General features: G+C 42.2%; 1 protein-coding gene and 1 non-coding gene across 2 annotated transcripts; one reads left to right on the forward strand and one right to left on the reverse strand.

Moving 5' to 3' along the window:
• The first annotated feature begins 1,043 nt into the window (after window positions 1-1,043).
• Window positions 1,044-5,810, forward strand: LOC145454501 (uncharacterized). Its single transcript, XM_080332493.1, has 3 exons — window positions 1,044-4,247; window positions 4,315-4,409; window positions 4,475-5,810. The coding sequence occupies exons 1-3, from the start codon at window positions 1,150-1,152 to the stop codon at window positions 4,615-4,617; spliced, it is 3,336 nt and encodes a 1,111-aa protein (XP_080188619.1). The 5' UTR covers window positions 1,044-1,149; the 3' UTR covers window positions 4,618-5,810.
• Window positions 5,811-6,396: 586 nt separating this feature from the next.
• LOC145454861 (U6 spliceosomal RNA) lies at window positions 6,397-6,506 on the reverse strand. Its single transcript, XR_013920247.1, has one exon. It is a non-coding gene; the product is annotated as a U6 spliceosomal RNA (small nuclear RNA).
• Between the last annotated feature and the right edge of the window lie 4,676 nt (window positions 6,507-11,182).

The following is an 11,182-nucleotide window of genomic DNA, read 5'->3' on the forward strand; positions in this document are numbered from 1 at the left end:
GCACGGTCCACTTCTAAGCTTTTTTTAGAAACCGCTTACGCGGCTGAGATGGCGAGGGGGAGACTAGCTATGTGCTAGATAAACCTCAAACACTTAGGTAGGAATTCTGGAGTCGGCCTCGGTCGGACTCGAACCCCACAACCAATTGGTGTTGTACGCTTCACGATTTTGCGTGTCATCCTTGCGCCTCCAACTTTGCAATCATTTCTGCTCACGTTCCAAATTCGGGAATTTGTTCCAAATCCCCGAGTCGCCGTGCTCTCGCCTGTATCAGACTTCCGTCGTCGCGCTTCGCATCACTGAGCTTGTTGTTGTTATTGTTGTCGTCATTGTTGTGTCACTGTTGTTAGGCGAAGCAAGGCAGGAACAATAGTATAAAAGTTGTAGAGTATACATGTAGACAGCATCAGCAAGCACCAGGACGTATGTTAGCCATTATTGGATTGTTGTGTATGTGTTGTGAGTTGTGGCAACTGACAAGATGGGGGACGGTTGTCAACTTTATTTTGGCTGATGTGGCCCGCCGGTCAGTATTTTAGTGACATTTTACCTTAATAAAAGATTGTTTTAAAATGCTGTAATAAGTATAGCCCTTTAAAATGTCATTACTAGAACATCACGGTAATGGCAAGTAAGAGGCCGATTGCTTGAATGAGCTACGGTATAGGATATTAGGTACCGGAACAGGTCCTGTAATCACTAATTCGGGCCTGTCATGAAACTTTGAAGATGTGTTGACAAAAAGCTGTAGGCTGACTCTACATTTTGAATCTAGAAATCATTGCACCTATTCGGTATACCAGTAGTCGTTATGGGCTATGGTATTTGATGTAATGACTGTGCGACTGTATCCAAATGAATTTGTAAACTGTAACTGACGATTGGTTGGTGTTGTGACCAAATGAAAACGGAAAAGTATTACCGTTATCAGTTTCGGATGCATTTTATGTGTACAGTAGCTGCTTCAATTCATTATTTGTAATTATTTTTCTCAGTGTATAGGAATATTATTCTGCAATATTAGGCTACAACTTGGACGACTCTCTAGTGGTTGATTCCTACCTTGCATTCGATATATGAAAATTGTGCTTACTTGCTGACTGCTGTGGACTTATTATATGGACCTACTGATTGGATATACCCGTCAAGATGTTACCTGTATTTACAAGAATACAAAATGGACAATTGCGGCTTGAGGATTCCAAAGAGGCCAGGCCTTTCACCGCACAGGTGAAGCAATCTAATAGGTGCCTTGCACCTCAATTGGTGCGGAAAAATGCTATAAAAGCTGTCAGTGCTGCAGGGGGTGACGTGTCGGATATGACTCATGTAATTGGGCAATACTCCATGCAGTTTGGAAGATTTAAGGGGAAAACCTTCAGATGGGTTATACAGAATGCCCTGGGATACTCAGCACACCTAGTCCAATCATTCGAAGATGAAAAGTCCTTGGCCCGCAATACCAGTCATTTGGCTTCTAACAAGTTTTCCTTCAAGAGCTATGCCTTATCGTTCCTTGAGGTGAAGGAGGCTATAGAATTAAAGAAAAGGCTAGATCCGAAGCCCAACGTTAATGTCAGAAAGAAGAAAGTCATAAAATCGCCACCTACATCTGCATTGACTGATTCAACAGCCATGTCATCAAAGACAGCGTCTGGTAAAGCAACTCCCACTTGTAAACCTGCTGGCTCGTCATTAGTGATGGTTCATGAGGATATGCAATCAGATGACGACATGGCTATATGCTCGGTGGCTGACGCAGTTGAAAAATCATACATTGTTAGTGGCTCAACTAGTCGGCAGACAACACCCGTTCCCGTTTGCTGCTGCTCTGCCCCTGTCTCAAATTGTGTTCTCCCTAAGGGGTGGCGCGAGTCATTGCCCAATGTGGACCATGCTTGGGTTTCCAAAGCACTTTTTAAGACTAATCCTAAAACCGGAAAAGCCGAAATGGACTTTGCTCGAATTACCAAACTGTGGTTGGAGCCTCCTCAACCGTCTCTGATTTGCAGTAAAGTTCCCGGGCCTTCACGTTATTTCGCACAGCCACTTTTTCTTTGGATGCCTCGAAAACTCTGGAAATGCAAGTTGATTTGTTGCAAACCAAATTGCCGTAAGGAATTAACAAGCGCTGGCATCTATAAAATAGTCCGTCAAGTGCTGGATACTGACCGTTATTACAACCTGGCCACAGAGTACTTGGAATGTACCAGCTGCGGGGTGAAAGTGGCTGCATGGAATAATGCGATCCTGCAACAGCTTGACGTTGGGCATCGGCTTGAGTTCCCTGCATTACTCACGTATAAGTATGCGTGTGATATCAGAGTCATACGACCTTTGCGAGAACGAACCCTCGGCAACAGTTCCACACGATTGTACAACACTCTCTGCGAACAACATACTGAAAAATGGTGTCAGAAAGTGCTACGTTATACTGGGGACTGCAATTATTTCAAGATTGCGTGCGACAGAGGGATGCTGGAACCTTGCCCGGAATTCTCAAAACCACCAGAGTTCAGACCTCTTCCAACACCACAGTGGCTTCTAACCGTGTACGTGCAAGACATTTTGTCACGGCTTGATGAAATTAAGTCTTCGATAACATCTACGTTTGGCACCATCATAAAGATGGATTCTACTAAGAAAGTGACGAAAAAGCTTGTAGGTGAGGCTAAGAATACTGCGTCGTGGGCCACTAATGTTGGGAATGAACACGGACAGGTTTTGATGAGTGTTCTGACATGTGCCGAAGGACACGGTTTAATACAATTGGCTGCTGGACTGATGAAGCGTTATGCCGACGCTGGAGTTAGTCCTCCTAAAGTACTATACGTTGATCGTGGATGCTGTGGCAGGGAGTATACTTCTCTCCGTAAACTATTTAAGCACTGGCCAAAGATGATTATACGTTTGGATGTTTGGCATTGCATGAGGCGGTTCTCCCAAGGTTGTACCACAGAATCTCACCAACTGTATGCAGAATTTATGGCCAGGCTCTCCAAATGTTTTTTCATCTTGTCTAAAGAAGATTATCGTCGTTTGCTGGAAGCTAAAAGATGCGAGATGCTGGCAGAGGGAATTCCAAGCCCTTCTGAAAATGACGTGATACGGCGTCTTGCGAAGCGTGAAATTGCTCTTCATTGTCGCCGTGGAACTCGCGATCAACAAGATATCAAATCACTTGTTTACGATTTGATCAAGATCTTTGCAGGTCCACAAGGAAGAGACACACTTGGAGTTCCCCTACTTGACTCCTCTCGAATTTGGCAGATTTGGGAGAGAGAAGCAAAGCATCTGGTTTGCGTTACTGATCCTGAGGATTTACCATTATATGTGCAGACTGGTACACTTGTAAAAGGCGGTATCACATTACCAATCTACCGATGTGCAAGAGGCTCGACTTCTTTAGAGTCTTTTCACCTGCACTTGAACAGGTTTATTCCAGGTCAGTGTGCCAATGCCACCCATTTCCAGGCATACCTTCTGGAAGGGCTCTACAGGTGGAATAAAGACCGAGCTGCAAATGCGACTGCAGCAGATTCCACCAAGCTACGTACTTACAGTATCCTCTTGTCCAATGCCGTGTATTCCTCGGGTATGGAGACTTTTGGTGCAGAACTGTGTCCGCCTCCGATAACGACTGGCAAATACACCGGTGAGCTCATCGGTGTAGAGTACCTGTACAACCAGACTGGAGAGCCTCTGCTTCCATTGCCGGATGCGGATAATGAAGAAGAGAGGGAGATATTTTCCAAGGAGGATGAAAGTCTGGATGACGAAGGAATAGTCGAGGACCTAACTCTTTGGCCCGAAGCGGCATTGGTTACCGATTTGGAAGACTCTGAACAATACCGCCGTAGTCCTTTGGAAGACGCTGAAAAAGACCGCCCTATTCCTTCTAATCTAGACACTCCTGGTACCTCCACATCTGTTCAGTTGGTTAACAATGACAAACCCAATAGCGGTGTGTCTGTGCCAGATTTCTCTGCTCAAGGATCAGTCGGACCTAACAACATTCCCGGTTTCGACAAAGTTGCTGCGCTCGCTGACTCTCTTATCACTTTCCGCAACTGTAATGGCTCATTGAGTGAAGGAGACGCCCAACGTATATCAACGTTGTGGTCCAGCCTTCACCATTATGATCGACAGCCTACTACGTTTGCACCTATGTACCGAAAGGCTAATCCTCGTGGAAGATTCAAGTCTTCAAAATCTGATGCAACACCGGGTGTAGTAGCTACAAAAAAGTAAGTTGTTTTGTAATCTATAAGTTATACATATATATCCTAATATTTTTAAATTTCTATTTTGTAGGTGCTTTTACGGTAGCAGCTCTGGACCTGCCCAGCGACCTGACTGCAATAGATACGTGGAGCAAACCGTATCAAAACTTTGTGATCTATTTCTCAGTATGAAATCCTGTGCTTACCGAAGTCGCAATCCAGTTTGTCATTAACTGTTGTATGGATTGCAGGTAGTAAAGACCGTTGGTCACATGTTGGAACTGCATACAAGAATATCCGGAAATGTGTACTGAACAATAGCACTATTATGACAAATACAAGTATACAATTGCCGGTACTTAATCAAAGAACAATTCTGAACTGGTATGAATAATTATTAGACTTATTATAAGTCCTTTTGGTGATTCAATATTCTTCTTTAGGTATAAGAATGACGAGACACGAATGGAAAGAGCTGTTCTGCACCAGGGGATTCGCATTCATGATGCAGCAACAGCTACTGATGATTTACCACAGGGCCAAGGGAAACCTGCAGCGCTACCTACTCCAGAAGTCCAACTCGAGAAGTTCGTACCAAATATGCCAGCCAATACTTTTGGCACTGCTAAGATACGATCTGCTGCTGCGCCTCCATCCTCATCGATTCCTCGTAGCACGCTATCTTACAGGAAGAGGCGTTCTGTCGAAGAAACTGCTGGCATGTGCTCTCGTAAAAAATATGCGCCGAGAACCGGACCACCTATATGCAGCAAATGTGGCAGTCCCAGGAATACTGATAACCATAAACAATTTTACGGTAATCAGTTTTGTTCGGCAACGTCCAATGTCAGTCATGATGTTTGGCTGAGTGAATTGAAAAAGAAAGGGTATGGCAGACGCGCAGCACGAAAATAATGCTTTCTATTACTTGATGCATCATGATTTTTTTTTTGCAGTCAATGTTTTATTACAATAACAATAGTATTTTCAACTGTGGGCTTCTGCTAATCATGCTGTGTATTTTACTTTACATCTTCGTAACGATTTTTCTGTACTGCCGATTTCTTCATTTATACTGTGCTGATAGATGTCTGGACCTATTTGCTGTGCCTGGTGCTTTCAATATGATAGCTTTTAGTATTGTATTTGATGTTTCACTCTTGTGTTACAACTGCGATAACTGCTCAGTGAATAACATCCAAGTTGACTAGTTTGCAGTCATGTTTCAATTTCCTGAAAGTGCTTCATTTGTTATTGCATATATTGCAATAATTGACTCCAATTGGTGTGTTCATCCTAGTTTTTTATATGTTTGATATGTTTTCTTTGTTACCGTATTGTTATTTTAGTTCCTCTACACTGCAGTACCCTGTTGCAGCTATTGCAATAATTGACCTCTGGCTCTGAGCATTTGAATCGTGCACCATTTTATGCTTTGATATTAAGACTGTGAATGTGAAAGCTTCTGCCTTTAGTTCCTGTGATTGTTTTGGTAGTAATGTTTGTAAATTGCAATACTGATTTTTATAATTCGTTGTCCATCTTGGTTTTCTGATGAAACTTGAAGATAATTTTGCTTTCAACTTACGCAGTGGATTCGCAGGGAGATGTTTTTGCAGCAAGAAGAATAATGCGAGAGTTCAGTATTTTGTAATAAGACAGTATAGTGCCATATGCGAGTGATCCCAGAAATTGCAATGAAATAAGTAGGCAGCAACTGTGTGATCCAGGACAGAAAGAGGAGTCCGTTCGTATTTGACCCCCCCCCCCCCGCGCCGGCCCACGCCAGCACGACTTCTCCTTGTTCTCAATAGAGGTGACCAGTAATGAAGTAATTCCTTCTACTTCAAGTAGGTTGTTTTAGACTACTTCTACTTTAAAATTTCCCGGGCAGGTAGACAGACATCTTTTCTGCTTCTCTATGCGTATTGTGTACACATAAATCACGCACGCCGTTTAGATAGGCGGTGTACCGACGTAAACAGAAATATATATGTGGCTTGAAAGCCATTCGGACTCCGTCTTCCCTGTCGGCAGATCCGGGGGACAGATCAGGAGTGCAATCTCGTTGTTTTGATGCCCATGGTTGCACGCAAAGGTTGCCATGGTCGCAAGGTCAGGTTGCTATGGTTGCAAGCTCAGGTTGCCATGGTTGCAACAAGCTAAGTGACGCAAAATTCGGGACACCAACAGAGAAGAACCGCAGGTATCCTTTGCGCAGGGGCCATGCTAATCTTCTCTGTATCGTTCCAATTTTAGTATGTGTACCGCCGAAGCGAGTACAATTGGTGTTGTAGCTGTGGATTATACCACTACGTTATCTCGCCAGACAGCTAGACATTGATAAAATAGTTTTAAATAATAATAATTCTACGCCAACACCAGAACATGCATGAACCATAATAACGATACTCTTATGTTGCTACATTTACTTCGTGCACATCACGCGCTTCGAAAAAGAAAGGCAATCGGTAACATAATTTACACAGTGCGATTGTAGATTGATACTCCGCATCAACATTTACCTCGGTATTAAATCGACCGTAGAAAGAAATATATAAGCAGAAAAAACATTATGTAAAACTGCTTCAGGAATTGCAAAGTCTTCTTCATACCTTTTGTCGAATCAAGTTATATGAGTGCATGCAAATGCAGTTCAGGTGTCAGTTACGATTTTATATAGATATACACAGGGTTGTATTTAAAACAAAAATCAACTTAAAACAAACGTGTGTAAAACAAGGCCTTTATTTAACACATGCTTTCTTTTAAACCTTGACGTCTTGAATATTCAATTGTGATGCCATAGTGTATTTGTATTGACAATTGAAAATATAGGGTAAATATAGCTCCTTTGACGAAATATCTACCTATTATAGCTGTTGAACAGACTATTTGGAGGGTCCCACCCATCCCATATCGTATACGTCGGCTATTTCGGATGGTAATCGTCCGTAGACACATGCAACGTGTTTTTTTGGAAAGTATCCACAGAATTATGGCATAATTATACAACTGAAATAAACACAATTCTTTTTGAAAGAGACCTTTGTTTAAAACACTAATTAAAGCATGTTTTAAACACAGTGTTTTGAACAACCATTTGTTTTAAATACAACTCTATAGATATAGGCTACATATATGCGGTTGCTGAACAAATTCGGAACTCATATTGTCACATTTCGCTGGGACCTGGCCACCTGCCATATATCGTGAGTGATTTGATATTATACCATGAATGATTTTTCCATGTCAAATCTCATTTCATGATTGTTTTGTTTTATATATTTAAGTCACTTAACACGATAAGTTCAATTTGAAATTAAACGGTGATATAGCGACGCATCGATGCCTTATCTCGATGTTTATTAGATATTTACATAGTGAATTGTGCCTTGCGCAGGATGCTTGATTCATGCATCTGATATCTATATCAACTGTACGGTGGCGCCCAAGCCTTGCGCGTAATTACCAGTGATACAGGAATATGGAAATATCTCCGCCAAATTAATTTCCGACATCCACCGTGAATTTGGCTACTTTTTTGGAAGTTTTAGTTACGATTATATATTTTCCAGTGCTCTGTCGCCTGTGCCTGTTTCCACAAGGCGCGGTATGTCTGCTATGGAGACGTATTACTACGCAGACAATAGATCGCTTAGCACTCTTGCTGGCAACGGCGAATATGAACAGTATGAGAGTGCAGCCACAGCATCAAGGGGTCACACAACAAGGCATTCTCCAAGTACCACCGAGAAGAATTGCGTCTTGGGAAAGACAATCAATGATAAAAAAGTTACCACCGGTGATCATTCGGAACCAAGGATATGTTGCAGCTATCCTGCAACGAAGATATTTGTCGTTGTCTGTGTTGTCTTCTTCTCTCTGGTTCTAGCTTTGTTTGGACTTCATTTTTCCCACCAAGCTGAATGGCGGACGGGTAAGATAATATCGTAGCGTTAAATTCTGCAATTTCTATAGTTTGCGTAAGAGCCATTGTAGTCGAATCATTGTGCATAGTCATACTCACAGCACTCGAGACTAGGACGGACAAGACATACGTTTCATTGTAACTTCGAAGAGAGAGAGAGAGAGAGAGAGAGAGAGAGAGAGATGGTATTATTTTTCGCCTGCACCATCGAGATGCTTTGACGACGGAGATGCGATACGGTCTTTATAGCAAGGTCATCTAGTCTGCACCCCCGTTTTTTTTCTCCTCCATGCTATCCGTGATTGCTGAGCGCCTAGCAGGATAGCTGCGGATACCAGTTTTCGAGTCTTTGGTCTGACCCGGCCAAGGATCGAACCCACGACCTACCGATCGAGAAGCCGGACGCACAACCATTACACTATCTCGCTCGGAAGAATAGTAAGTTACCACATTATTGGTATTTCGTCGATCAGTCCTGAAATTGGAAAGTGGGGGCAGAAACTGATAAGACTGAGGAAAATTACTACATCATGATTGAGAGCCATTCTTTATCACTCGAGCAGAGTTGAAGAAAGTGGGTTGAACCGGATGGAGATGGAAATGGAACAGTGAACATACTGACTTGGACTCGGACTCAGTCAAAACACTACGACTCGCACATGACCCTCTACTAGGGGACTTGGGCTCGGAATAAACTCGGTGGTGAATTGAAAATGACTCGACTTGACTCGAGTCAAAACTATAAACGTCAGATTGACTTGGTTACAACCCTGTGAAATAATCAATGCGGTCTTATCGATTGAGTATGCCAATGTCGGAATGTCTATGTCTGACGTATAGCTCATTGTTTCGTCATCCGATTCAGAGCTTCCATGCTGTTAGACATCTCGACAATGCCGAAATATGGAACTCTACAGTTTATACCAGTGTTGGGATCAAGTCATTACCTTCGAGTCACGAGTCATTTCGAGTCACTGCAAATTTTGACTCGAGTCAAGTCGAGTCAATCGATTTTCAAAAGTGACTCGAGTCAAGTCAAGTCACCCGATTTTTGGAGGTGACTCGAGTCAAGTCAAGTCAAGTCACGAGTCAAGTCACAATTCAAATCAAGTTGCCTTTTCGAAGTATGGGGTATGATTACGTCATTGCATTTTTTTAGCTGTCTGAAATGCAGATTGAGTAGTCATTGATTCTGAACCGATGAACGAATACAGAGTTAAATATAGGCTACACGCTGTATCGTTCACATATATGTAGAACTGTTAAACTACGTAAGTAATTGCATAGCCTCAGTGTATAGTTCGCAGCAGAATAGAGAATAGAGAAACGAATTGATAAGATGCAATACATTACCCACTTACAAATTGATTTGATACAATTCGAGCCTGCGCCAATGATTGAGAACTATATAAACTATATTCGAATTCAATATCAATAAAACAAGAGGCTTGGTTAAGGTAAGAACAGAAATAGACATTTTTCTGTTAAATTATTTTACTATACTAGTTTGCGACAACGTAAGCTGTAAGATTCGATCACTTCGTTTGCGGTCAATTTATTTGTGAGAGAACAATGGCGGCTCATTAAATCATTGAATTATTGAATGATTGCTCACTCTCACGGGTTACGCCAGCGTTTCGCGAACAATTCGACCATATGCAAGATACAGTGATTTTTATCGACACCGATTACTTGATGACTTGAAATTGACTCGTGAATTTTGCTCCGAGTCACGAGTCAATCCACATTTCTGATACGCCGAGTCAAGCCAAGTCAAGTCATTTTAGCAAAGTGACTCGAGTCAAGTCAAGTCATATGAAAAAGGTGACTCGAGTCTGACTCGAGTCAAGTCATGACTCGAGTCATCCCAACACTGGTTTATACACATCACATGTGGCATATCATACAATATAGTTTCCGTGCTGGTAATAACAGTACATTGACACCGTAATTCAGCTGCTAGTATGCCCCATAGCTAGGCCCAATTTGAGTGGCTTGGCTCATGGAAGGATACAATCATAAAAGGATTTGAACATATGAAAATGCAGCACATGTGCGTCCGAACAATCTTTTAAAAACGTTGTCACACTTCATACGTTCATAGCGGCTTTTTCTTCGGCAAGGCCGCTGATGAAAAGGAAAATTGGCCCATTGGTCAAATTTCACAATGCCAAAACTCGATCACAATGCAAATTTCAAGGCGGATTTTAGCGGTTCCAGGACCAAGAGCAGAATGAAATTTATATTTTCAGCCGCAGCTTTTCCGTTGATACCCGTGTTATCCAAGTTTTGGCTCGGCCAGCCGGTCAAAATTAGCCGTAAAGTTTCCTTTGTTCAAATGAAAAGTATGACGTAACTCAAATGCAGTTATCCGTTCAGTCTCACTTTGTCCACACCATATAGGACACTATGATGTAAGTCTCTTTTGCTTTTGCTTTGATTATAACGTCACAACGGCGACGATTCGATAGAATACCTTTGAGATATCTGATGTATCGCCAATTTTCTATCACTCTTATCGTCAGGCCATGACTCAATAATGTGAGGAGGTAGATTTCAGACAAAAATAACAATGTCAAATACGCCAAATATTGCAATTCCAGATTCACACGAAAGTGGTGTCAAATCGAGCAGTCTATCACTCGCTTTACAAGAACTACTCAACGACAATACTCGACTCGAGATGGAAATAAATGGTGGGTACCGATTCGTGGGTCATTTTCAAGTCTCAACCCAGCAATACCTGATGATGGAACGTCACATAAATTGCCGCACCGATCATATACAACGACAGAAGACTCAATATAAAGTTTGTGTGGCGAGGCAGCAGCGACGGTGGTTAAAATGTGATTATAAACATTCATCTAAATACCATTTCTTCTTCTCAGACTTCCATATGCCGGGCATGATCACAATTCCAGCGTCCAGTTGTGCTGAAATCAAACAGCATAACACGTCTTCTGTAAACGGAATTTATTTTCTGAGGGATCCCGAGGTAGGAATCTGCATTTCTGAGCTGTGGTGGTCT

The sequence above is a fragment of the Botryllus schlosseri genome, chromosome 13, assembly GCF_051294905.1.
Source record: "Botryllus schlosseri isolate E-star chromosome 13, Bs_hap1, whole genome shotgun sequence".
In the NCBI taxonomy this organism is placed as follows: Eukaryota; Metazoa; Chordata; class Ascidiacea; order Stolidobranchia; family Styelidae; genus Botryllus; species Botryllus schlosseri.